We start from the raw sequence: 26,648 nt of genomic DNA on the forward strand, positions 1-26,648 counted from the left end.
CACTTCAATTTCCATTAATTATATGGAATGCAAAGGCAATACATTTACCATCTATAGAAACCCTTTTTTTGCGCCCATTTTATTTTACTTTATTTAAGCCTGCGAATGCCATGCAAATCGCGGCCGTGTGACCCTTTGAACTAATTGCATATTGCACTCATGCCCATTAGCCCTTAACCAAAGAGAAAGCTCCAACTTTTTTGCGAATATGTTAAACACAAATTATTATTTTATTTTTAGTCGTTTGAAAAGTTCGTAAGAATACTACAAATACAGAATCCACAAATCTAAAAATACAAAAAAAACTATAACATTTTTCTCGGAAATAGTTGTGGGTCATTATTTATTTGCACTTGAACTAGTTTCACTTAAACACTGGGGTAGGATACTAAAAATATTTTTATTGTGATTGTTATCTCAAACGGAATTATACGCTATTTCAGAGACCTTCCTGTAATTGTTGCTTTCGTTCCATTTCATTTCATTTTATTTTATTTACATATTAAGTTTGTTACGATGAAATTGTGCTTATGTGGCTTCAAGGATTTTCCGCTTTTCCGCTGGAAATCGTTGTTCAGCACTTAATGCTCCAATTAATCGATTTAAGATCGAGCATATATATGTTTGTTTTCATTTCGACATTTATTAGACCTCTCGCACAAACAACGACACGTGTGCACCTCAAATTGATTAATACAATAAATAGTTTCTAATTCAGAGTTCGAATGATGAACGACTTCTGGACGCGCGCGTAAAATCGAACATGGAAAATAGAAATGGAACAAGTGGCCGAGAAACAGGAACGAAGCGATTCCGACAAAAAGCCATAAAAACCATATACTCGTATACTCGTATAGCAACCGTATTAATATACAATAATTGCTCAAGGTCGACCTGAGCATTCTGCCTTAGAACAACACAAAAACAAAAAAAATTAAAATAAAACACAAGCTTCGAGGGGAAAAGAGTTTTGCTGGCAGGTGGATATCTAGGTGTACATATTATGACACGAAATGAGCTTGCATTCTGCAAGTGTGAAATTCACAACAAATAAAAGTACAGCGAAAATACCATTAAAAAGTTAATGGGAAATGGTGCTTAGGTAATTCGCCAGCGTTGTACTGCAACGGGATTCACAGGGCTGAAATGCGTAATCCGTTCCGACTAAAACGTAGATCGCAACTGGGATATTTTCTGAGGAATAGATTACTACTTTACAATTTGCAAGTCAAGGGAATGGAATACCTTTATAAAAGTCAAGTGAATGGAATATCTTCTTATGTACATTTATCCATACAAATATCTAAATACGAGGGTGACAGACATATTTCATCCATCAAGCAAATAAATGGTTTGAATTCGAATTGACGTTCCTAAGAATTCTAATTAAATCGTTGACATCTTCGACACAAAATGTATTTAATTCATTTCTCAGTTGTATCGAAATCTGATTGCTGCAGGATATTCAATTTATAAATTGTACAAAACGTCACTTGGTATTTTCACAGCTCATCCAGATGAAATTCGGATTATACTCGACTATGATCTTTTACTTTCCCAACTGTGCTTCGCTCATCACTTTGCTATGATGCTTAAATATTAAATATAAAATATTTAATATTATTTGCTGCAGTCAGCACCTTTTAGCCAATTGCGCATTAAGCTCATGGTGTTTCTATTTCAGCGCTCCCATCCCGAGACAGAAACTATTTTCAAAGATCGCAACTGTCACTCAATCGCTACAATGTTGTTATCCGTTCAGCAGTGGATGTCCAAGTATGATCAAATTTTGGCTCTGCCTTTTTTGCTTGGCAGTCGTTATTTGATCGCAACCAGAAACGAGTAGCCGCCGTTCGCGAGTGGGCGGGGTGGTGAGGGGGCGGTTTGGGAGGCGGGGAGTGGAGGGGAGGCTGCTCAAGGTCGCCGCGTCTCTGAGCTGCTCGCGCTGAATAATTAAGTGCGAAATAATTAATTTCGGTAGAACTTTTTAGCATGCGTTGTGTGGCATTTTAGTCGCAGCCAGCACACACACAGCCAGCGAAAAATGAAAATTTATCAAGCAGTTTATCAAGCGTCTCGAATGGCAAACAAGAAATTGTACCTCCTAATAGACGGGCAAGGTCAAATCAAAGCATGACTCAAGGCCAAATGTGCGTGGGCAGTCGGTCGATTGAGTTGGCTGGATGGTGTCTTGTTATGAGTTTTCCTATGAACTGAAAAAATTACTATCGATCTTAAGTCCACAAAGAAAAACACGAGGTAATACGACTATCTGATACCCGCTAGTTCCTCAAACTGGGAGGGAAGTACTTCCGAATTCTTCTGAAATCTCGATAGAACTTAACAAGAAATATATTAATAAAATCGACAAGAAATTCAATACGTTCCAGCTTCCTAGTTTTCAGTTTCCTACATCTTTACGTTCATACGGACAGCCAAACGGACAGCTGTAAGTGGACAAATCGACTCTTCTAGTGATCCTGAAATATAAAATGCGAACAAAAGGGGATTTTCGAAGATCTTTATTACTTCTAATAACAAGAAAGGCGATAATTCAAATTGGCAACTTTTTGCCAAACGCTCTTGTGCCACTTTCAACACAAAAGACAACTAAACTGCAAAGTGCAGCAGTTAAAAATGCAATTATTTACATCTAGCGAAAGCTGCAACGAAATGGGAAATGCTGGAATGCAGTAAATAATTTCTTCGTCAAAATCTAATTACATCGCTGCGCATTTAACCAATTTTATGAGTATTTAAAAAGCACAAATTTTAATAAATCTAGCACAAACTATTGACCCCGAAGTCAGCCTTTTGAGTCCGCCTTTTGGCCACAAGGGGCACGAGGGGCAGAAGGGGCAGTCGGCGAGTGGGGCACAGAGTTTCGTGAAAGTTGCTGCGCGAAAGTGAAAACTGATTTGAGGCTGAAAATGTTGCGCCGGCGCCGGAGACATGGAAACCCACTGACATCGATTCCGCGGCTGAATGAAACGAGGGGGGAGAAAATCAGAAAATAAAGCTGGCACACAAATCGAGTATCCATACTCCAGCCAAATGTTTGAGCAACTGGGGCTGGCTTTTATGTCACAGCAATTAAATTATTTCAGGCGAGCGCTGCTGGGCAACAAGTAAAAATGAACGCTTAAACAAATTATATTTATTTGCATTTATTTGCCATAACAAAAGCACACAAAAATACAGCTTTGAAAAATAAAAAAGACAGAAAATACGAATATATTGAAACAAAACCCGAACGACCTTGAATGGCTGGGCTGCAGGCAAAACAGGCAAATAGAAACATTCAAAAGGCTAAAAAAAAAAATAAGAAAATATAAATTAGCCGAAATGCAATTAAACCGACCAAAACAGATATAAATAAATATAAATAGAGTTGGAGACAGCGAACAAATGTTTTGAGCTCAGAACTTCAATTTATTTATGTGGACCAGTTAAACAAATAAAACAAAACTACAGGATTATTTATTTCTAGACGGGCTGGAAATGTTCTTTTGTTTTGAAAATAAACTTAGCTTGAAGAATTATTAAGAATCCTATTCAGTATTTTATATGCAAAAGTTTATAATGTTGAGAACTTAATAATAATGTTCTAAAAAAAATAAAAAGGAAAAAAATAAATGTATTACAAGCTCAAGTTTTTGTCTAAGCAGCTTTGATTTTAAATAAAATAAAAATAAATAAAATAAAATGATTGTTTTATATTATTATTATTATTCAAAAAACAAAACTGTATTATTTTATTCCTGTTCCTAAATAAATATAATATGATATACATATAAATAACAAATGATATAAAATGATATAAATAGGATCTCATTCACTATTGTTTTGATTTGCACTTTAGCCATTTGCGTATCTGCAATGCATGCTTGCATCTGTATTTTTTGTATCTGCATTATTCATGCCTGACGTGCACCTTTGCAGCCTAGCAACGCGACATGGAGATAAAAACAAAATAAAACCGAACTGCCCGTTTTGGGTCATGATGACGTCCACTTGGAAGCCGCGTGCCGGCTGCAATTCACCGGATTCGAATCGAGTGCATTTGAATGCGCTGTGCACTTGGCCATGCAACGCAGGCGTGAGAGAGAGTGCACTGCGAGAAAGAGGGAGAGAGCGGAACAATCGCGCCAAAATGGCAACAACTTTTTGGCTGACGAGTTAAGCCAAGCTCAGCAGAAAACGACAAATTCAAAGAGATACGGCACAATAAAGAGTACTTTTCGTTGCAGAGAAAAAAAGCTTTATCTCTTTCAATTGCGTGGTGGATTTTGAATTTGAAATAAATTTAAGAGACGAAAGAAAGCAAGCCGTTAAAAAAGCTCATGTGTTAAAGTTTTTAATTTGCATCTTGAGATTAACTATAATAAAAGAGAGCAATACAAATAATTTAATTATTAATGGCAATGCATTAGCCTTGCAGCTTCTTAAAGGCCAATAATATTAGCCAAAATTGGCTTAATTACATGTTGGCATTATTACATGTTAAATAACATAATCAGGAACTCATTGACGCAGGCTGAGAAACATTATTCATAAACGTATCTTAGTACATTTTATGCTAGTTCTACTCAAACTGTAGTTAAGACTCAGGAATATAGCATAAAAAATAGTTTAATTTTAATAATTAATTTAAAATTCCATTCAAATAAGCCGCATTAAAGACCAATTAGTTGGTAACGGGAAATACCACCCTTATCTTACCACCGGATTTGTTTGGCCATGACAGCCTTGAACCCAATCAGATTCCGTGCGGCGATAAGTGGTCGCAGATAGCCCCACACATCGCAATTAAATGGCACTGATACCCTTTATCGCATCTTGTGCTATTGGGTTTCGCCGGAATATACAAAGTATCTGCCAGATACGATTTCTTTTGTGTCTCCGCCAGCAACTGTACTGCGTTTTGGGGGGCTGTGTTCGCTGCCATTGCCCCACCCCAACCCACCAACACCACCACCCCCTCGGCAACACAACACAGCGAGTTCTCCGATAGCGACGCCAATCGACGACCTTGACCGTGAAATTTAAATTTAGAAGCTACGGCGGCGGCTAAGACGTAAAAAATAAAATACCACCAAGCTTTTCGAAGCTACCTCCGCCAGTGTATTAGTCACTGTGTGTTCTGGTAATTGCAAAAAAAGCTGCGCTCTATCATCGGTAATTCCCCTGCACTCCCCCAATAATAACAAAGATTCTTTAAAAATAAATTTGGCCATTTCACGATTCCGCTTCATGTGACTTATGCAAATAATCAAGTGCGGCGGGCAGCTATTTTGAAAAGCAATTTAAATGAAACATGAACTTGCGCACTGGCGCCGTCGCGACTTGGTCAATGATGTAAGTCCGTCTAATTATGTGAAATTGAGTGCAGCACTAATCGGCGCAGGGCGGATTTAGCGAACGTACGTCTAAAAATAATGCCTGTGCTTTCAATTAGCTGCTTGGCGGATGAGTTTGAAATTACCGCCAACACAAAGTGTTGGCTAACGAACTTTTGTAGGTGGTTTGGTATTTTTAATACTGAACTTCAATACCTTCGAAAGTTCAAACTACTTGTTGAAACTAGACCAAGACTTATTGCTAGTTTCTGATTGTGTGTAAATTCATCTAACGTATATTATAATTGATACTTAGTTGCTAATATTAATTATAATATAGGCATACGAACATACATTTGGAAATGATAAAAGGAGCAGTTTTTTAAAAGTAACAAGTTTATTTTCTTTAATTTTTCCGCCCTTAGTAACGATATTTTGTATCAGCTGATTATTTGCGCAATATTCGGGAACTGCCATCACTAATAAACAATCCGCACGGTTTAAAAACATTCTAGAAACACGCTTTAAATGACTGTTTAACAGCTGAATTAAGGTTGTATTCATTCCTGAAAAACTGCTGAAGTACGAACCAAGTATAGTTTCTCTTATAAAGTTGAAACTTTGCCTGAAATCAAGCCGGTATTTTATAGCACGTGAAGCACGTGGATTGTTTGTCCAAACAATACAACAATTTCATCACAATTTATTTCTATAATGGTGGCGGATATATTCAGTGAATATTATATATGCAATTTCAACGATGCGGTGGCAGTTGAAGGTAAAGTATAAACGAGCACAATGGTTTGCCCATAATATATGGTAACTGCCCATAGATCTGCCAGCGGATGAGGCACTGCGTCAATTGTGGACTCGCCAAAAACTGTGGACAGTAGATGATCTCCGGGGGATCCTTCAACGCTGGCAGGAGCAAGGCAAGCCAGGCTTAGAGGATGATCCCACCTCACAGCTCAAGGATTTCCTGCTCCTGATCTTCGCTTTTGTTCAGAACAATTTTACTGGACCCTTTGACAAACTGGAAGAGTACCAACAAATCCATAGTGAATTGGAACTGGAGAAACTCGACGCACTGGAGAAACTGAAGGCCAGTGGCGAGGAACTGAATCCGAATGTAAAATCTGTAGAACTGTTACTTATTGCCAAGGAAATTCTTCAGGGACTTTTAGAAAGCCATCCAGAATCAAAGGTTTTTGGGCTTCAGTATGATCCACTTTCGCTTATTAATGAGCAATATATATAGGTTCTGATTTGGTGGCGATTGCGTGTGCTCTGTCTGCATCAGCATGTCCTGGATGATTTGGCGGCCTCCCTATACGAACAGTTTAAGTCAGCAGCTGGACATCTTCAGGCTCACTTCAACCAGTTTGGGAGCAGGGAACTGCAATCACTGCTGCTACTGGAGTTGGCTAATGGCTACCTGCAGTTTCATCGCTCTGAAATAGCCTCACAAATACTGGATGAACTATGCAGGCATCTCCAGGTGGAGCTGAAAGTTGAGGGCTTACTAGGGGTACGCACCAAGTTCCAGCAGAAGGCTCTGCCTCAGCTCTGCCTTAAAGTTGAGCAACTAAACGAGCAGCAGCCTCTGCCTGCAGCCATCCATACAAATGAGGCGACCAAGTTGCCCAAACTGCTCCTGCTGGAGGATGACACGCGATTGGAGCGGATACGCTTTGTGGAGCTGAAGGACAACGAAGTAATGACGCTTCCCAGTGTACTCCAAGCTCTGGTGCTGGCAAAGGTGTGAGTATGGGCAATAATCTATATTAATTTTATACTATACTCACATTTTTTTCTTTCACAGAAAACAATTGAAACGCTCGACGCCCAAGGATCGCCTTGCGGATGAGCAATTGGAGCCGTATACACAAACGCTGCTCTACCAGGAACACGGACCATTCCAAGTCCGTCAGTCATCCCTTCTGCTAAACTGCCTTCAGGAATCGAACCAAAGAAGGACAGTCGAGCGCAGCTGGAAACAATGCGAGGAGTGTGTCAAGCTGCTTGACACTTCCGAGGAGGAGTTATCGCTTCGATCCCGACTCTCCTATGGTTTCGCTGCCCACTTGAGTCCCAAGTGGCAAGTGCAGCTGCAGCTTGTGGACTTGCTGCGATCCTTGGGCATGACCAAGACAGCTCTGGACATCTGTCTTCGCATACACGCCTGGCAGCAGGTGATCGAGTGCTACACGAGTCTGGAACTCCGTCACAAGGCAGCGGAGATCATCAGGCAGGAGCTGGAGAAGAAGCCGACGGCATTGCTGTACTGCCTTCTTGGCGATGCCATCGATGATCCTTCGTTCTACGAGCAGGCTTGGTTGTATTCCAAAAAGACAAGTGGAAAAGCTCAAGCCTATTGGGGCAACCACTTCTACAGGAGTGCAGATTATGCCCAGGCAATGGATCACTTCGAGATTTCGCTGGAGATTAACAACTTGCAGGAAGCGATTCTTTTGCGCTGTGGCTACTGCGCAATCCAACTGGAACGCTGGGAGCCGGCTGTTAAATATTATTTGGCTTACACCCACCTGGAACCCAATGGCTTCGAGTCCTGGAACAATCTAGCCAAGGCTTTGATTAAATTGGGTGACAAGCAGCGGGCCCATCGCGTTCTTGGCGAGGCCTTGAAGTGCAACTACAGCAACTGGAAGGTTTGGGAGAACTACATGCTGGTGTCCGTGGATACTTCCCACTGGGACGACGCCATGCGGGCTTACCAGCGCATGGCGGAGCTGAAGCAGCACTACCTCGATCAGGAAGTGCTCACCCGTATTGTTTACGGAGTTTCCAAGGAGGATCCCGCCGGCTCAGGTGCTTTGATCAAGAGACTCATAAAGCTGCTGGGACAGCAGAGCATTCAACATGGTAACGAGCCTCTTGTTTGGGAACTGGCAGCCTTGGTGGCCCAAACACCACTGAAAAAGGCCGAGAAACTGGTAAAATCTTATCGCGCATACACGCCGAAACATTTGGGCTGGGAAACCAAGTCGGAGCACGCCTTGAAAGCACTGGATCTTTGCTTAGAGGTCTGCGATCTCTCAGTGGCGGCCATCAAAGAGCACATCCAGGAGGAAAGTGAGGTGATGATTACTTCTCAACTAAATTCAGCCAGGTTGGCGGGCACATCTTGTCTGAATGCATTGAAGAGGGCCATTAATGTGGATGTGCCGGCAAAACAGACGGCAAAAGTGGAACAGCTGGAAAAGCGCATCGAGGATCTGACAAAAATTGTCCAAGAGCGAATGAATGTGTCCCGATCTTAGTTTTAAACTCTGAAAGATTTTGTATTTTCCTTAAAATAAAATAAAAGTTTTTTTGAAAGTGTTTATTACTGATGTATTTGTATGTTTTGATCTGTAATATATTTAAGATCAAGCAGATGATCCAGTTTTTCTGATTCGGGAAGCTTTTGAGCGGATTGATTATTTATTTCTATTGTCTAGCAAACATTGAAAGCTTGAACATTTGCAATAAGTGCAATGAAAATATATTCATAAAAATATACACCTAAGGATAGACCCATAATCCAGTATCACAAGTATGAGGCATTTGTTTTATGGGATTCCTGATGTTCACCTTCTAATAAGTGTTTAATTTGGTGGTAATTAAAACCCGCACGCTTTGATCGAAAGCTCCACAGACGGCTAGGCCCAGTTTGTCCGGATGCCAGTCGAAGCAGTGCACCGGCTGAGTGCTTATAGTGGCTGCACTTACCATGTTAAGTGCTCCAGCCACTCCCAACTTGTTTCCATCGGAGTCATCAACTACCCTCCTGTCGGGATACTCGTATTGCCACAGGCGAATAGAGCCAGTTCCGCCACCGGTAAGAAAGAGATCTCGATTCTGGGGTAGATGACGAACCACCCACACAGTGGCTTTTGGACCGCTGATCACGCCGTTAGTTCCCACACTTCGTCCGGCGTTGCGTTCTTCCACGTAACTGAATCCCTTGGTCGGATGTTGGGTTCTCATATCGAAGACAAGGAGCCCGCCCTCCAAAGTGGTTACCGCCAGCTTGTTCATGGGAATGTCCCGGCGATCAAACTCCAGGCCACAAATACCATTCTTCATGGTGGCCTCCCAGCGTACGGAAAGGGTTCGCAAGTCGAAGATCTTTAGATCGCCGTTATCATAGCCGGCGGCAACGATGCGCTCCTCAGCGTTGTAAGTATTTCCAAAGGCCACGGCCCAGCAATCCCGGCGGCCAGCGCTGTTGTTAATGCCATCGCCCATTTGCGGCGGCGGCGACATGTCCACCACAGGAGCCTGCCCCTGGCGGATATCCCAGACTTTAACGGCGCCGTCACGGCTGCCAGTAACGATTTCCGGAGCACCACAATCGATTTGAGTGCCGCCAATCGCGTCGATGGTGTTGATGATGCCGCTGTGAGCCTTGACATTGTAAACCGGAAGATCTGGCTGCTCCATATCCCTGCAAAGAACACATGTCAGAGAGGTTTCGAAGGGTTTTAAGCGGGATTAAGCCTACAGAACTTGCAGCCTGCCCTCGAAATCACCGATTGCCATGTGACGGTTCCTTAGCGAAGCTGCTCCGAAGGTGCCGCACTTGAAGGCCACCTTCTTCTCCACCGACTTCACCTTCACCAGCTTATCCTGGTTCAGTTCGTAAATGTCCATGATTCCGTGCCCGTTGGGCTTGGAGCCCAGAACCACAAACTTGGCCGAAAGAGGCACCCACTTCGTGTCGTACACCGTGTAGGTGACTGCCTCGTGGAGGTGCTCGATCAGCTGGGGCTTGTCCATTCCGACGATCTGTTTTTCCGTTTCTACTTTATGCTAATATTCCCCAAGCGGCCGGTGAAAAGTTAAGGATTTATCAGAAACAACTTGTTTTGTTGTCATGGCTACCTCTTCCTCTTATTTAGTGTAGCCGTATTTGTGGCGCCTTAAAAATACCTATCAGCTGACGAAAATATACCAAATCCGAAGAAGAAACATATAAATTAAGGCATTTCCACTATGATGTAACACGTTCTAAAATATTAACGTTAAAAACATGAACTATGGAATTTTGATAGCTCTTTTCCTTTAATAGGATGAATAAGTAAACTAAATGGACAGGGTTCTGATGCTGAATTGCGTCTGTCGTTAAATATACTGTACTATACCATTATGAGATATTTTCATATTATGGATGTTCTACGAATATGGAAAAGCTTGTAGAAACTTTGTCCCGCCTATAGTTCGTATTTTGTATTTATTCAGTAGAAACATTTTCGATTAACCAGAAAATGTAAGAGTTCGATATTTATACCGATAGATTGCGAGGCATCGGGAACAGCTGTTTATCGGAAAGCTTACAAAGCTTTTCCCGCTTCGTGAGTTCGTAACTTTTTTTCTTCAGTTTTACTGGGTCAGTCGGGCGCTGTTTTGCTTCCGTCGCGGATTTTCCAAATTCTTAGTTTTTGGCGCGAGCATCTTTTTTTGGCGTTCGACCCCCCACTAGCAACAAAAACAACAACGGCAGCAACATTTTCATATATAACGACAAAGAAATACTTTTACGTGTGTCGCAAGCGACGCTTTTCAACATAAAAAACAACATAAAAACAGAAATAACAACATAAACAACAGCTGTACTCGTTGGCAACCGAATTGAGTGCCAACTAAAAATTAATGTACATAGTTTTAATAAGGTAAAAGCCACAAAGATTCTTCCATTCTCGACATATTTTCACATTCATTCGCATTGCCCAACATTTCTTGACTTCCGTTTGCCTTTCGATTTCTCGTCAATTTGGGACAATCACGTTAATTGTGTACTTTGCTGCTTTTTCATTGGCTTTATTGTTTTTATTTGCTTGCTTCCACCCAAATTTGCCCCCCGCCCTCGCCCTCTTTTGTTGTTTTCGCGTGCATTTGCACTTGACACACAGTCATCGGGTGTACATATGTATATGTACATCTATGTACATCCATGTATAGTGTGTAAAGCGTTATGGGATGTTGTTCTTCCGTTTTGGTGACTTTTTGCCAACCTGTCGCGTCGCCCGTTCGGAATACCCTATATTTATTGGGATTTGTGGGTAAGCCCTCCGCTCTGAGGAAAACAAACAATGAATGGAAACTAATTGGTTTTTTGGTATGAAAAAAAAGAATGTACTATGTAACATTTACAGTGCACAATTATAAAAGCAATTATTTCTACAAAAATTCCCCTTGGTTATTTGTGCAAATTGTTGGTTATGAGTACGGAACCAGATTTAAATCAGTTAAGTCAGTATACCTTCTATAATCTATATATAAATAATGTTTGGATAATATAAAATTGTACCTCTCGTTTTTCCAGAACAAAGCAAATGGAGTAAATACAATTTGTGAATTGCTTATCAAATAATCGGTCATTTACGCTGATTATTTTTAAAATTTATCACTTATACGTGAGCTGTAAAAATTGCCAATAATCAGGGCCTTGAGCACAAGAGTAAAACCCCTCAATTTCACACCTGTCTTGGCTTGAGTTTATTTCTATAGTAACAACTAGGGAAACTGCGGGATTAGTGATAACCTCATATTGTGCCGGGAAATATCACATATCATGTGCCTATACTCAATTTGCTTTTGAGAAAGAAAGCGGACACACACAAACTTATTTTAGACCTAAATGTATAAGTTATCTACTTATTTATTTTCATAACTAATGTTTAAAAAATCTTTGTATTTAAAACAAAATTCGGTTTTGCAATAAATATTGGCGCATCGAGTTTTCAAATCGTTGTTGATCAATCAACGATGTTTCAATTGATTTTACTTGCTTGCTTTCCACTGCGTTGTCCGAAGTAGGGAAATGTGCGTGCGCACAGTAGGGCAAATGGAAAATGTTGCAGCCCCAATTCTTCCCCGGCTCTCCCCCTCCACCACAGAAAAATAAATAAATGCCGCACAATCGAAATCTAAACAAAGAGATATAAAAAATCTGCCAACTGCCGCGCCAACACTTCTACTGAAGCTAAACAAGGGAATCTCAAAGTCCAACCGATGAACATGAATGCAATTCATATCCAACGGAAGCTAAACATAATCGGGGGAAATGGGTAGTACTCGCTGTTTGCAGTCCAGTGGTCAATTCGATGATGAAACTGGACTCCGCCAGCAAGGGTTAATCTGCTGATAAGGGCGCGGCCCACACATACATATATGCCCTATATACATACATACATAGCTCCATAGCCAAACCCAAAGACAAACTATTTCATGGAGTGATATGCTCCGACCTTATTGTTAACTTTACACAGCGAATCGCTGCTGGTTTATTCAATTAACAAAGTGTTAAAATTTGAAGTTCGAATTTCGTATATCAATTTCTTAACATTGTGAATCATAAGGGAAGCGGCAGGCTACCGACAAGAATAGTAAGAACTTAAAGTAATGACCTCAAATGTCAAAGAGTTATCGTAACTGTAACAAATCGTATGCTATTTACACAAGGAGCTTAAAATGTTTATAATAATTTAAACTTGAACTCATTATTGCGACTTTAAATGCCGAAGGGGTCACTAAATGTCAATTCGCTTTATCAGAAAAAAAGATAATATAATAGCGCATGCCAACGCTTTCTATCAATTTATTTTGGGCTAAATGAAAAGTGACTCACTTCTTGCTTGTGAAATATCTTGTTGGACAACCATAATTGTTTGCCTGAATGAATCAGTCAAGGCACTTGCTATATACATATACATAAATATTGCCACGATTATTTGCAAGTCTACCATCTTTCTAAAAATAAAATCTGAGTTCATAAAACGAGAGCTAGAGCTTAGTTTTTATATTATTTCTTTAAAAAAGAAATGTTATACAAACGCTCGCGTGCTCTATAAATTTTCTCCAAAACCCAGACAAATATTTAGCCAAGAAATGCCCGTTTATGTACTTCAACGTCAGCTTTATCACATCAAGTAGACAGCATCAGCTGAATGGGGAAAACGGAGACCCCCGATCTGATCCGACTCTTAGTATTTGCCTCAGTTTTCTCCATTAGCCAGAACAAAGAAGTCGCTGCCAGAACAGCAAGGGCGTCAGTAAAAGTCACGGCGGATCAATCAACATGATTGAAGTACGTATCTCCAATCCGCCGATTTTATTACCTCAAGTTCGTTTCAAAATTGTCTGCGTTATCAGTGACACTCACACCGAGTCCACTTACGCAATCAACATTCTGATATCGAACGCAGTGCATATGGTGGCTAGAAAAGTGGGATTGCTGAAGCAAACTGTAACTATTTCATGGCCATTAGTTACTGATAAGACCCGGGTCAATATATCGACAAACACCTGTCTGAAATCCCCCTGAATTTATATACTCGCTGCAGAACATGACATGACGAGTTAAATTCTTTCGACTGTAGTTGTATGCGTATTTTCAATTAATTTTGAACTCGACCTCTCGAAACTTGGAAACGAAAAGCCTTAAAAGCCAACAGTGAGGTCTTACTTAAAAAAAGTGAAATGCTTAAATCCAGTTTTTACAACTTAAAGTATATGTCATTTTTTCAAAACAGCCTGAAACTTAAAACGGTTGACAACTTAAGCTTGAAAATAGCATCTGTATATAAACTTACACGTATGTACAATGTACAACTCAAAGTTGCGCATGAAACATACACAATTGTTTCCCGATCAAAAGCTAATAATTAGAAGATTTCATTAATAAAACACAAGTTTTAGTGGGACGAAGTAGGGGTTTTGTGTCTGTGCCGAGGCTAAAACATTGATTACCGAGACTGATGTTAGTGCTCGTGTTGCTGATAAGCGGAGTGGACACTTTCGATAAGAATTCAGCAGCGATTCCAGTATATATGCACATATATATAAATAAATTTGTATATAACGCTATTTCCTTCCCTTCGGCTCCCTTTTGAGCTAATCTCGCTTTGGTCATGTGCGTTTGGGCCCATTGCATAAGCCATTTGGATTGGGCCAAATGTGGAATCCCGTTTTTTGCACTCTGTTTTCACAGTAACCGCTTCGTTGGTAGAACTAATGAGGTCCATCACAATTGCCGGCAGTACAACAATGAGCCAGGGGCATCACAATTAAACCGGATTGAAGGTGTTTGTTCTATATATGTATAATAAGCTCGTTTTTATGGGCAAATACGTGTTTAGTCATTACTTTCGAAAATCGAGCGAAAAGAGGAGAAACAAACAATTACTGTCGATTTTGGCAATTCAAGTTGTGGAACAAAAACCGATTTTGGTGAATAAAACAATAATTTGGTAGTAACAGAATCCACAACAATATTATATACTTAGCTTACAAACTTTACTACTAAATAAAAAATAATTTAAAGTACCTGATAAATGGCGAATGGGTTGATGGTTTATTCTTAAGAATAATCTGTGTGGGAATCAATTCACATGCTTTAATCTAAAATGCAAATGCAAATGCAATTGAGTCCGTTGATCTCGGTAGGATCAGAGATCTCTTGATCCACTGATTGATTCCAGATATTTAGCATATAACTGTCTATACATTTGTTTTTTCAGTCAATCGTTGAACTTGACATTGGCGGCAAGGTTTTCAGCAGATCGCAACTGAAAAGCTGGGGAAGTATTATATTTGTGATGCAAGTGGCGTTGCCGAACACAGCTTTCAAAATATATTTTTGGTCGTATTTGTTGTTATGTCTGGCTGCCACTTTGTGGATCCGGTTTATGAAGTTGTTTGCTTTGGTTTATGGAGTGCCATTTCGTGGTCACTTAGCAGGAATTGTGTCAGTTGGTAACGGGGCTTTAAAAAGTGGAATTATATGTAATCGCGGGTGTGTAATGGCAACATTTCATTTGTACTGACTAATTGTTCTAAAATCTATAATATGCTTTTGTTTATATAAAATAATATGTTTCATTAACCATTACCATTACGAGTGAACACTTCAATTTCTGAACAATCTCGTGCAATCCCACTTTTTGTAGCCGAGTTTGCTTTCAGCTGTTCAGTTATCCCCTAATTACACTATTTGCTCGCGATAAACCCTCGAACTGATATTTGTTGGTTCTAGACCAATGTCTTAGGTCATAAAAGTTATCTACTACAATGAACCGACTATTATAGGTGATTATGGTTTCAGCCAATGGAACGAATGACAAAACGCGCAAAGTGCCGTCTACTGTTATCCCATTTGTCGCAGGTGTGTGTTACTTTATTGAGCACTTAGCAAGTGGCTTTCGCCAGACTGTAATTGATGATGAACATCTCTAGGAAATACGTCAACGGTCGACACTTGTCGTCGCTTCGTATGCGTAATGATGGCCGATAGCGAAAACTTCTTCAGGGAATTTGAATGAGTTCGACGACTAAAGCTTGCGGTGGTCACCCAGGGAACAAATGTTGATCAAATCATTAAACCAATTAGCATTTGGCATGGAATCACGATTCACTGTATCTAAAAATGTCCAAGAATTCGGGGATATTGTTATAAATTATCGAAAGGTGATGATAGATGCCTCAGTCGTGTGTCGAGTTTGATAGGGTTAGTTGCTCTGTGTTTTCGAAAGTGATGCTAATCGGTGGCGGTTGGTTGATGTTATCTAACTGGTGTTGCGAAATACTCGGTTCGGTGTTTAAGATAATAAGTTTTAAGTGGATTGCCGAAAAGTTTTCCGTTTACTATCTTGTACTTTGAAAGCATCAACGGTGATAAGAAAACAAATTAAGACAACTACTTAAAAATCTTTAGAAGCTTTAGACGGCAATTTCAATGCGCTTAGATAAGATGAATTGAAAATTAGACATTGGTTGATTCCCAAAATGTACTTTACTTACTTGCGGACGTTTAAACACTGAACATATTATCGCTTGAAAGAAATAGTTTTTATTAAACTTTGTTTGCATCACATAATCCATAGCCTCTATAAAGCAATATTGGATACACAAATTCACCGCACCTAATGTACTTAATTCTTGTATTCAGAAACCAAAACACCATCTTCAAACCCTGCCCAAAGGAGCTTGGAAGCGATTAAAAGACTTACGCGATCGCCAGAAAAGACGGCGCTACTTACCAATAGAGAACAATTACCCAGATTCACATATCAACAACGAATCTGGCACCTCATTAGTACCCATTGCCCATACCGAAGGGATCCCATCAATCAAAGCCACTGGAACAATACCCAAGCAACCCAAAGACGCTTATCTGAATCCAAGTTGCCCAGTTTCACTCTTCAGACAGTTGCAATTCCAGCGCGACCTACGCATTCATCCTTTTACAGACACCAATGTGGAACACGGAAGGAAGCAAAAGGACATAGAAGTAGTGGAAGATAAAGCCAAAATGCCTAGTGACAAAGAGAGTCCAGAGTGAGTTATAAAGATTGTTAACCGTTTTTGAAGATGCTCACCTTTCTTCTTTCTTCTTGCAGAACCAAACCACTGAACAATAATAATACAAATGGAAACGGTGGCAGTGCACCAAGCAAGCTAAAGATCCAGCCGAAGTACAGCATTCACCGGGATGTGTTGACCCATGAGGTGGTGATAAAGCAAACAGGATATGCGGCTAGGGACAAGAGTATACCCTCCTCCTTGCGAAACTGCTGGCAGAGCTGGAACTTCTTTGCACTCTTCACCGGCGTGATTCCCATTCTGCAATGGCTACCCCAGTATTCACCCAGGAGAGATCTTCCCGGCGATATAATCGCCGGCTTCACCGTCGCCATTATGAACATACCCCATGGCATGGCCTATGGCATTTTGGCGGGAGTTTCGGCAGGAAATGGTCTCTACATGGCCGTGTTTCCGGTGCTGGCCTACATGTTCCTGGGTACCTCCAAGCACATCTCCATCGGCACCTTTGCGGTGGCCAGCATGATGACGGCAAAGGTGGTGGATACGTACGCCAACGTGGATGACCACCCTCATATATTGCCAGTTAATGGCTCCGCTTTGCTGTCGAATGGAACACCGACTGTGTCCCCACTGCTATTAAATTCCCCCGCGTATTCGAAGTATATCTCTTTGACCACTGTATCACCTCTTCAACTTTTAAATTCGACTCTGAATGCGGATCCCATTACAAAAATAGAGGTGGCAACCTCTTTGGCCCTTACCGTGGGAATCGTAAACGTAAGTTATATTTTCAGAATTTATTTTAAAAAACGTTTGTCTAATTTTAATTCTTTATCAGCTCCTAATGGCTTTTCTAAGACTGGGAACCCTGTCATCGCTTTTGAGCGAACCTCTGGTGAATGGATTCACCACTGCTGCAGCGTGTCACGTGGTCACCGCCCAGCTCAAGGATGTGCTGGGCATCTCAGTACCCCGCCACAAGGGCGCATTCAAGATCATATACACGGTTATTGACGTGATCAAGGGAGTGCCGCAAACGAATCTTGTGAACTTTGGCTTCTGTATGGCAGTGATCGGATTCATGATGATCTGCAATGAGATCTTAAAGCCGCGACTGAGTAAAAAGTGTCGCTTTCCCCTGCCTGCGGAGCTGATTATGGTGATCGGTGGCACTTTGATCTCCAGATGGTTCAACCTTTATGTTGAGTACAACGTCAATCCAGTGGGAACAATACCCAGTGGCTTACCAGAACCCGCTCTGCCGCGCTTGGATCTTGTACCAAAGGTGGCTGTGGATTCGATTGCCATTGCTATAGTCACCTACTCCATAATCATGTCCATGGGCCTAACGTTCGCCAAAAAGCATGGATACGAGGTCAGGCCGAATCAGGAGCTGTTCGCCATGGGTATTGGGAACATGGTTGGCGGCTGCTTCTCCTGCATTCCCATGGCGTGCTCTCTGTCTAGATCCGTGATCCAGGATCAGACTGGTGGTGTTTCACAGATAGCTTCATTGGTCTCCGCCTCGCTGGTAATCGTCACCCTCATGTGGATCGGACCCTTTTTCAGCAGTTTGCCAAGGGTGAGTCTTATACTTGGCTTAAATATTTTGCAACTCTTATTTATTGGTTTATGCTTACACTTAGTGCGTTCTGGCTGGCGTTATTATAGTGGCACTGAAGCCGATGTTTATGCAGGCGAAGGAGTTGAAAAAGTTCTCCAAGCAGGGCAAGCTGGAGATGTTCACATGGATATCCACCTTCCTCTGCGTGGTAGTCATCGATATTGATATTGGGTTGGTTCAAATTTTATATAGCATTTTGCATTTAAACAATAATGTGTTTATCATTCTATTACAGTCTTTTGATTGGCATCTGCATTTCCTTGTTGGCTCTGTATATCAAGGGATTGAAGCCGTATTCCTGCCTTTTGGGCTATATGCCAGAGGCGCCAGGCATCTATATGGATCTCAACCAGCACCGAAACGCCATGCAGGTTCCCGAAGTCCGCATCTTCCGCTACAGTGGATCGCTAAACTTTGCCACCAGCCTGTTCTTCCGGCGTGCTCTGTACGAAGCCGTTGGCCTGGATAAGATTCCTCTAACGAAAGTCAGCAGCAGCAATAGCAATAGTCCCAGCAAGGGCAGCAAATCGAGTTATTCCCCAGTATCGCAGAACGGCGGCCAGGCGATCAATGGCAAGTTAGAAGAGACATCTGGTGCGTTCAAGGTGCTCGTCCTCGATTTCTCCATGCTGGGACACATAGATGTGGCGGGATGTCGCACACTGACGGATCTGAGCAAGGAGCTGAAGGTGCGAGGAGCCCGTTTGTTGTTAGCTAGCCCCGTAGATCGGGTGTACGATACCCTGGTGCACAGTATGGCCCTCAGCGAAGGACCTTTTGAGATCTTCCCCACCCTGCACGATTGTGTGGAATACGCCAATGCCTGTCGAACAGCGTGAGAGGGTGATCCTGCTCCAGACTCCCCAGTTAACTGGGGCAGAGAGCCAAACCACGTTTTGTGATATGTCCAAGTGATAGCTTGTGAATCGTAGCATCAAAACCCCCTTCCTAGTTGCTAAAATCTATTTTAAACTGAATAGAAACAATGTCGCCGTCTACAATCAAGCAGAATAGGCTAAGTTTGTTTAAGTGCCTCCAAACACAATTGATTTTTGTACTTAAAGCATACACAGCCCACCAGTCAGGCAACCGAAGAACTTCAATCGATCAATGAAGTGCATTGATTTAGTGCAATTTGTACCAAAATGAACAATTCAAAAACACACAATTAGTCTGTAAGGTTGATATGTATGGAGATGTATAAACTGTACATAAACATTTCAAATTTGTTGCATTTCTTGTAGTGTGGATCTTAAGCGGGTCGGCATCGAACTTCTAACACAAATGTGAAGCCTACCTTTAGGGTTTCTCAACAAAAGCGCTATTCAATTTCCGTATGTAAGTATGCGTACCGGAAATCCGATCTCTCCATATCGGAAAGCCAAATCCGTGCGGAATTTAGAACAGGGCGGTGTTGAGTTAAATTTGGCAAGATTTTAAGGTGCCTCCAAATAAAGAGAATAACAATAAAAAAATCGATTATGTAAATAATAAGAAGTGACATGTGGCGTTAATTATGAGATATCATATTAAACAATATTAAACATATGTTTAAGATCAAGGAATATGATTAAAAGTGGCATTTGCATTTAAAGTTACCACAATTTTTTTAAACTAATTATTTTTGTGTGGGTGGAAAGGTAACAGAGTAATGGAGAGGGAAATTGGATTCCGTGAGGGTCTTTCTGATGTGAGTCTCTTGTCAAACTTTAGAAAGTGCAAACTCGAACAGAAACATGTAATTGAACCATAGAACCGATCTTTAGAATATTTGTTAAACAGTATTCTTTAAAATGATTCATATATTTATGTACATAGGATTCTTGAGACTGCCATATTGGTCGGAAATGCCTGACCTGATCGGCAGACTTTATAGTCAGCGGTTGGCTGACACATCGACACGTACAATCACTAAAGCTGACACCGACCAATTAGCAGGCACATGACTAAACTGAGATGTGTATTTTTGGCTATTTGTTAGCCCAATATCTGTGTGTTTGCGTGGGAGGAGGTGGAACATGCCCTCAGCGGCGGCCAAAAGGGAATACAGTTGTTCCAACTGATTAGCCATTTAATGACTTTGGCCCGAGGCCACAGAATGCACTTGGAGTTTGCTTTAGACTTGTGTGGCGCTTGGGAAAAACTACATGACTTGAGTTGGTCAAGATCTGGGATTCAGTTGCGTTTTGCGGTTGTCCACCAAAATAAATGCCAGCCCTCAAGTTCGAATTTTGGAAGGTGACTTTGCGTGTAAGTATTGTTTCGAGCGGTTCATTTATATTTAGAATTATTAGAATATTTAAAATAAAATAAATGCTTTAGAATTAGCTCTGGATAACCTTTCAACTTTCACAATGCATTATTCAAGAGCTCCACACATTCCCATAGAATATTAATGGAATATGCAAATTATTGATTGATCGAGACAGCTTAGATACAGAGATCAGTAAATGGAGAAGGCATAATTAGAGCTATAGCAGTCATATGAGAATATATCATGTGAGAATCAAAATAATGACAATGGCAGAATAAATGTAGTTTTTCTAAATGTTTCACTTTAGTTTTCATCCGATATTTATGTGTTTCGCTGTGTTATTTTGGTTGTTTGCTCAGTTCGGTTAACATTTTAATTATATTTTCCACCACAAGTAGTCACCTGCTTCCAATTCCCGTCTTTGACTCATTCCAATCAGTCAAAGTGCCACAATTTAACGCCTTTGACGCTCGTCACCTTCGCCGAGCTCAACGAGGCTTTCAACTCGCTCACACTAATCGGATCTCAGTAAGTATATTTTCATAGGCGAAATTGACTGGTTTAAATTAAGAATTCCCCATAACATTAATGATTCTTAACTGCTTGAGAAAGAAAAAACGCAGCACTTGTCGCAAACTTCGATTTCTGAGCAATACTTTATCACGAGGCGCCTGTACTCGAGTGTGTGGAAATGGATTTTATGGCATCTATAAAACGCAAAAGGTTCCCACAGCGAGTTTATAAGATGCAAAATCAACAGGCAGAGTAATTGTTTTTCTTTTTTTATGATTTATTTTTATTTTTGCCATGCAACCAACACATTTGCGGCAAACTACGGGGATGTGGCGGGTGGCTGTTGTTAACACGGCCATAAAAGTGCTAAACAAGTCAACAATTTGAGCGCTTTTCAACCGTGCTGTCGAGTGTAAGTTAGGAGGTGTAGCTATTTGTCTATCGGCAGCTTACTTTCTGACCTTAACTTGGAAATTGCTTACAAAATTACTCGACGCAGCCAAAACCATTTGTTCGACTAACAACAAAATTGAGCTCTTAATTGCGAAGGGTTGTCCTTCGGTGCAGCAATTGAGTTGGATCAACAGAAGCCTGAAACACGGATAATAGTATGATGTTCTTGTGCTCTCTTGGAACCCAACCCAATGACCTAAAAATCAAGAAGGGAAATAGGCAATATTTGGTTTATTTTCTATTAGTTTCAATAAATACTCCGATATTGCTACATAAAAAGACCAGATCAAATTAAAAGGAAGATTCACTAATTTTCCATTTATTTTGCGTTTATTTCTATGGCACCCAGGCCCGGCGATGGCACCTAAATGATTTAGTATTTAATAAAGTATTTAAGAAAGGGAAATATAGGAAAGGGTCGGAGTTGATGAGTCTACTCGGCTGATCAATTTAGTGAATATATTTTATGTGGTTGCCAGTGTCGCAACTCAAGAAAGAAAGCTGCTTAGCTAAGAAAACAATCATAACATATAATCCTTGTTCAAGTGGTATTTGAACTAAATATAAATCCATTTGCCGCCGATGTCAACGATCCGTACATTGCCATGTGCAGACCGAAAACTAACTTAAATATCGAATTTCGTTTGCTTATCAATATTTATATTTTGCAATTGGCCGAAATGAAACAAAGGTGCTGGCTGTGAACGGCGGACAATATTTTGTTTGCTCAACGCATTTTCACATGCCGATGCCGACTTCGCAAAAGTCGAAGAGTCGAAGTTGGGGTAAAAAGCCGAAAAATAGATGAATAAATAAGAGAGAAGCACGAAAACATTCAGAAGTATTTGCGGTTTGTAAGCGAGTAGAGCCCCATCTCCCTCGCACCTGAGGAGCTAAGTCCCCAAAAGCAGGGGCTCAAGTCGGAATTGTTGTAATTTCGAGAGACCAGGGCCAGAAAAGCCCAACAACGAAGCTCTTTGTGAGCGAAACTAATAAAAAACCGATCGCCCCGACTGTTCCCACAACCAGTTTCAAGCCAGCTCTCGAGCGGTGGAGTCGTCGCCGTCCCACATATAACACCATAGTATCATAGATCCCCGATCCACTCACTCCCTGTAAGCGAGCTCCAAAACGAGGATTAGGTCCATGAGACCCCAAGTGAAACGTATAGTTTTAGCAACAAGAAATATATCCCGGTAGTACAGTGATAACTCCGCTAAGGATAATGCTGCCTTGGCACATGTGACTTAACTTAAAAAGCAAATGTTAAAAGCAAGACGGCAAAAAAAAAGTGGTTTGCCATGGGAGAACTGCAATTGACAATAACAATAACAACAACAAGCAACAACAATCGAATAAAAACTCAATAACAATTATCGACTGCGAGTGACGCTCAAAACAAATGCAAGAAACCTGTATTAAAAAAAGTTTCATCGAAATTCGAGAGCAAATATTAACGAATATTGAATAAATTGCTATATACATTCGTATGCGTATGTAAACTTTGCAAGCTCTTTCGATCTGCATGAAGTAAAAACAAGCCGACAAGAGAAAACGAACGATTTAAAAATAGGCAAAAAAAAAACAGACAAATCTTGTGAATAATATTTAGTCATAACTTAAGGGACACGAAGTTTAAAACAAGTGAATGAAAATGATTAAGCAACAAATGTACTAGCGTTTTTTCACCAAAAAGTTGTTTATACATAAAAGTGAAATCATTAACACTTCTACTTCTTGCCACAAAAATGTTAATTAAAAGGGCTTAAAATAATTTTTTTCTTCTTTTATAGCCACTTCCCACGCTTCTGTGCATTCAAGTGCAACTAAAAATAGTAGCTATTTCTTTTGTTTTGCTTTGTGTTTTTGCAAAACAACAATTTGAAGGCAATTTACATACACGAAGCTGAGAAAGAAAACCGCCAAAATTGGTTACCTAACGAAAACCTCGTTTGTGCTACGGGACGGCAAACTTGTAAGTGAATTTACTTATTGGATAATATTTCATTTTCTTCATGATATCGTGCGCTTCACAGTTACAAACAGAGGTCCTTCAATTTGAACCATTTCCCCATTTCTATTGGTTTATGTTCAACTACATATAGTATAGTAGAGTATATAGTATATAGCATTGACTGATTCTGCTTACCAACTTTCAAACTATCAAGAACTAGGTTTGAGTTTTAAACCTTAATGACCTAGTAATACTATTCCTAGGCTTACAGCTAGAGAGTAGAATATGGAAGTTGAATCCAAGCCAGTGAGCTCAAAGTTTAGTAGAGTGCTTACAAAGACTGAATACATTTCATAAAACAAAGCTTCAATCATTTTCCAAGTTTTCCTTGAGTGACAGGACTTGGAAACTGAGTTTTAATTGATCTATTAGCATGTGTAGCACGTACAGTTGAACAATTACCATAAACCTAATTGGTTTCAGCTTACAAGCAGCAGATATAGTGATTCGTCCCGCCACCAACGCCCCGTCATTAATGGCGACTTTCGGATGACTTACTGGCATCTGCAGCACGATTCGCGCAACATGATAACGCCGAATGAAAAATAGTGAATATTCAGACAGTGTGAGAACATTTTTTTAATAGCCCCGCCAATTACCTGGCGATCTCGACTGCGGCTTAGCACATTTGAATTTGTAGAATAATGCTCGAAATGAGATGTCGTTACTCGACCCGACTGCTCAGCCTGCAATTACTTTTAATTAGCATTTAGAACATCGCACTGATGATTCCAAGATGATTCAGAGTTTGGGGAGGCGGCACTCCACTCGTAGGTAAACCACTACAATTAGCTGACAATTTTTCGGGCTGGCTATTACTTTGATTTATTTGTTTTGATTGCTCCAACTTCAACTGGAAGTGGGAATTCGTCTCGGCGCGGACCCTTGAAGTGGGCCCAATGCGACGTATGTATGTACGTAACCAAAGTCTCGCATTTGGAGCCGTAACTGACCACATCCACAATACGTTGGCTGGCACCGCCGATAATGAACGCTTGTCTAGTCGCATTGCGTTGGCAGCTGCGCTGCGCAGTCGCAGTTTCCGGAAAGTGGGTCATGGTTAAGTGTACTTCGGTCGCTTCGCGGTTCGGACCCGGCTTAGAAACAGCGAACAGTCGGCCGAAACCACAGCTACGCATGCGCAGTGCGCACCACTCTCCAAGCCGAGCTCCATTGATAGGCAGTCCATATAGTGGAGTGGATCTGACGCGGAAGAAACTCCTAAGAGATTCGTTTCTGGAAATCAATGCATTTGATCTTTCATTGGAGAAGTTCACACAGCATCTTGGTTTACTCACTTGGTTTCATCATGAGAAATAGGGATGAGTTTGTAAAATCGTTAGGAACTTGTTCAAATTGAGTGACCTCACAACGTGTAGCATACAATTAGTTTAATGAATGAAGTAGCCTATTAGTAAGAAGCATAAAGTAGAAGTTAAGATAATGAAGTACATTATGTAAAATTATTATTATCTGCCTTTGCCGTATAGACTTGTATCGCCATCAAGAACCTCTGCATCTTATCCCACCCCAAATTCCCCGCATTATCCTCCTTGCATCAAGTTTCTCTTGGAACTCTTCACCTCTAAACAAAAGTAAACAAAAGTAAACAACGTGACACGCACTAATCAATTGAACTGGTTAATTAAAATGTATTTTACTTTAAAGGAAGACGATATGGGCTTCAGTTCGCGAATGGACTGCTGCGGGCAGTTCGTCAAGTACAGTCTTTTCATAGCCAACTTTGTGATATTCGTGAGTATCCAGGAGTCGATTAAAGAACATCTTATTAGAAATAAATATGATTCTATGTATATATATATTCCAGGTGGGTGGAGCCATTGTGTTTTGCCTCACCCTGTGGACTCTGGTGGATCGTAGTTTCGTCAATGAGTTGCTCGGTACAAATCTTTTCTCGGGAGCTGTCTACGTCCTGCTGGTTACCTCGATTATCATTTGCCTGGTGTCCTTTTTGGGTTGTGTTGGTGCTGGAAAAGAAGTCAAATGCCTGCTTCTAACAGTGAGTTCACAAAATCACGAAAGGAAGTGGTTGTCTGCATCTTCTTGTTTACTATGATGCAAACACTTAAGCATTTAGCTTATATATTAACTCGTTTTCCCTTTTCAGTATTTCATAATAGTGGCCCTAGTTTTCGTCACCATGCTAATTGGCGGCGTCTTGGGTTACGTGTTTCGCGAACGAGTTCAGCAGACCATGCGGCAGGTGAGGCAAATCCATCAATATCAACATGTGGATGTGGGTGGCACACTAAACCTTACCAATGCATACCAATCCATAGGAAATGCGATCGACGATGGCGCTGTACGGAAGCAGGAGGGAGATCACCCAGGCCTGGGACTTGACCCAGGAGCGACTACAGTGCTGCGGAGTGGATACGTGGCACGACTGGAATAGGTACGGACCGGTGCCCGAGTCCTGCTGCCAGGAGCTGTTCGGTGGCCAACGCAAGGAGTGCACCATCTTTCCGACCATCACGAATCTGTACAACCAGGGCTGCCTCTATGTGACAACCAACTTCATCAGGGACCACGCGGCGGTTATTGGGGGTACATCCATAGCGGTGGCCATACTGATGGTAAGTGCATTTCTTAGAAATCATTAATTTGTTATTCTGATTTCTTTCTTATTTCTAGATCTTTGGCATGATATTCTCCTGTCTACTATTCAATATGATCGAATAGCGCCAAAGAGAAGGGAAATCCCATGGTCACGCAGGAAAATCAGATACCAAGGTCCACAGTCCGAAAGAAACCGATTTTTAAACGTACTTCGCTGGAGTTATATTAAGAGTATTATCCGAGTGTATGATTATGTTAGATCTGCACAGGTCAACTTTGCGTTTGTATTATGTATTGTATGTATATACGTGTCTAGATACGCATAACTAGTGAGTATTGAACTTAGTAGTGATTGTATTGTTATCATCTGTTGCATAAAAGTGTATTATTTTTATGAAATTCTGTAAATTTTGTCTTAAGCCCCCGTTATCAAAGACCCATTACTTTTGCTAGTTTTAAGCGAGCTTTTCTATTCTGCATGGAGAATTTAGATGTCTGTCCATTGTTGTTTCTAATAAAATTAGTTAAAACCAAACATTTCAA

General features: G+C 40.9%; 4 protein-coding genes and 1 long non-coding RNA gene across 6 annotated transcripts; 3 read left to right on the plus strand and 2 right to left on the minus strand.

Moving 5' to 3' along the window:
- Positions 1-209: 209 nt before the first annotated feature.
- LOC120321443 lies at positions 210-5,538 on the minus strand. Its single transcript, XR_005561049.2, has 2 exons — positions 4,723-5,538; positions 210-3,309 (listed from the first exon to the last, which is right to left on the minus strand). It is a non-coding gene; the product is annotated as an uncharacterized LOC120321443 (long non-coding RNA).
- Positions 5,539-5,792: 254 nt separating this feature from the next.
- On the plus strand, positions 5,793-8,696 carry LOC6534262 (tetratricopeptide repeat protein 27). Its single transcript, XM_002094907.4, has 4 exons — positions 5,793-6,117; positions 6,173-6,543; positions 6,598-7,100; positions 7,162-8,696. Exons 1-4 carry the CDS (start codon positions 6,054-6,056, stop codon positions 8,618-8,620), a joined length of 2,397 nt encoding a protein of 798 aa, XP_002094943.2. The 5' UTR covers positions 5,793-6,053; the 3' UTR covers positions 8,621-8,696.
- A 49-nt stretch (positions 8,697-8,745) lies between these two features.
- Positions 8,746-10,239, minus strand: LOC6534263 (dynein axonemal assembly factor 10). Its single transcript, XM_002094908.4, has 2 exons — positions 9,847-10,239; positions 8,746-9,789 (listed from the first exon to the last, which is right to left on the minus strand). The coding sequence occupies exons 1-2, from the start codon at positions 10,119-10,121 to the stop codon at positions 8,937-8,939; spliced, it is 1,128 nt and encodes a 375-aa protein (XP_002094944.1). The 5' UTR covers positions 10,122-10,239; the 3' UTR covers positions 8,746-8,936.
- A 6,051-nt stretch (positions 10,240-16,290) lies between these two features.
- On the plus strand, positions 16,291-19,516 carry LOC6534264 (sulfate anion transporter 1). The gene is made up of 5 exons (XM_002094909.4): positions 16,291-16,679; positions 16,742-17,444; positions 17,506-18,249; positions 18,314-18,462; positions 18,527-19,516. The coding sequence occupies exons 1-5, from the start codon at positions 16,654-16,656 to the stop codon at positions 19,128-19,130; spliced, it is 2,226 nt and encodes a 741-aa protein (XP_002094945.1). The 5' UTR covers positions 16,291-16,653; the 3' UTR covers positions 19,131-19,516.
- A 3,003-nt stretch (positions 19,517-22,519) lies between these two features.
- Positions 22,520-26,640, plus strand: LOC6534265 (CD151 antigen). Of its 2 annotated transcripts, XM_015195051.3 has the most exons (8): positions 22,520-22,626; positions 23,305-23,486; positions 25,016-25,130; positions 25,194-25,280; positions 25,354-25,545; positions 25,654-25,749; positions 25,826-26,122; positions 26,181-26,640. In XM_015195051.3, the coding sequence occupies exons 4-8, from the start codon at positions 25,203-25,205 to the stop codon at positions 26,226-26,228; spliced, it is 711 nt and encodes a 236-aa protein (XP_015050537.1). In that variant the 5' UTR covers positions 22,520-22,626; positions 23,305-23,486; positions 25,016-25,130; positions 25,194-25,202; the 3' UTR covers positions 26,229-26,640. The 2 variants fall into 2 exon arrangements, with proteins under 2 accessions (XP_015050537.1, XP_002094946.1); XM_002094910.4 differs by lacking the exon at positions 25,016-25,130.
- The last annotated feature ends 8 nt before the right edge of the window (positions 26,641-26,648 follow it).

The sequence above is a fragment of the Drosophila yakuba genome, chromosome 3L (genome assembly GCF_016746365.2).
Source record: "Drosophila yakuba strain Tai18E2 chromosome 3L, Prin_Dyak_Tai18E2_2.1, whole genome shotgun sequence".
NCBI classification, from domain to species: Eukaryota; Metazoa; Arthropoda; class Insecta; order Diptera; family Drosophilidae; genus Drosophila; species Drosophila yakuba.

Bases quoted from the DNA above. Each gene is read 5' to 3' on its own strand.
- LOC6534262 (XM_002094907.4), top strand. From the start codon at position 6,054: ATGGTGGCGGATATATTCAGTGAATATTATATATGCAATTTCAACGAT. The intron at 6,118-6,172 runs GTAAAGTATAAA...AACTGCCCATAG, and splicing joins CGATGCGGTGGCAGTTGAAG to ATCTGCCAGCGGATGAGGCA. The intron at 7,101-7,161 runs GTGAGTATGGGC...TTTCTTTCACAG, and splicing joins GCTCTGGTGCTGGCAAAGGT to AAAACAATTGAAACGCTCGA.
- LOC6534263 (XM_002094908.4), bottom strand. From the start codon at position 10,121: ATGGACAAGCCCCAGCTGATCGAGCACCTCCACGAGGCAGTCACCTAC. The intron at 9,790-9,846 runs GTAGGCTTAATC...TGTTCTTTGCAG, and splicing joins GAGGGCAGGCTGCAAGTTCT to GGATATGGAGCAGCCAGATC.
- LOC6534264 (XM_002094909.4), top strand. From the start codon at position 16,654: ATGCCTAGTGACAAAGAGAGTCCAGA. The intron at 17,445-17,505 runs GTAAGTTATATT...ATTCTTTATCAG, and splicing joins TTACCGTGGGAATCGTAAAC to CTCCTAATGGCTTTTCTAAG. The intron at 18,463-18,526 runs GTTGGTTCAAAT...ATTCTATTACAG, and splicing joins GTCATCGATATTGATATTGG to TCTTTTGATTGGCATCTGCA.
- LOC6534265 (XM_015195051.3), top strand. From the start codon at position 25,203: ATGGGCTTCAGTTCGCGAATGGACTGCTGCGGGCAGTTCGTCAAGTAC. The intron at 25,281-25,353 runs GTGAGTATCCAG...TATATATTCCAG, and splicing joins TAGCCAACTTTGTGATATTC to GTGGGTGGAGCCATTGTGTT. The intron at 25,546-25,653 runs GTGAGTTCACAA...TTCCCTTTTCAG, and splicing joins TCAAATGCCTGCTTCTAACA to TATTTCATAATAGTGGCCCT.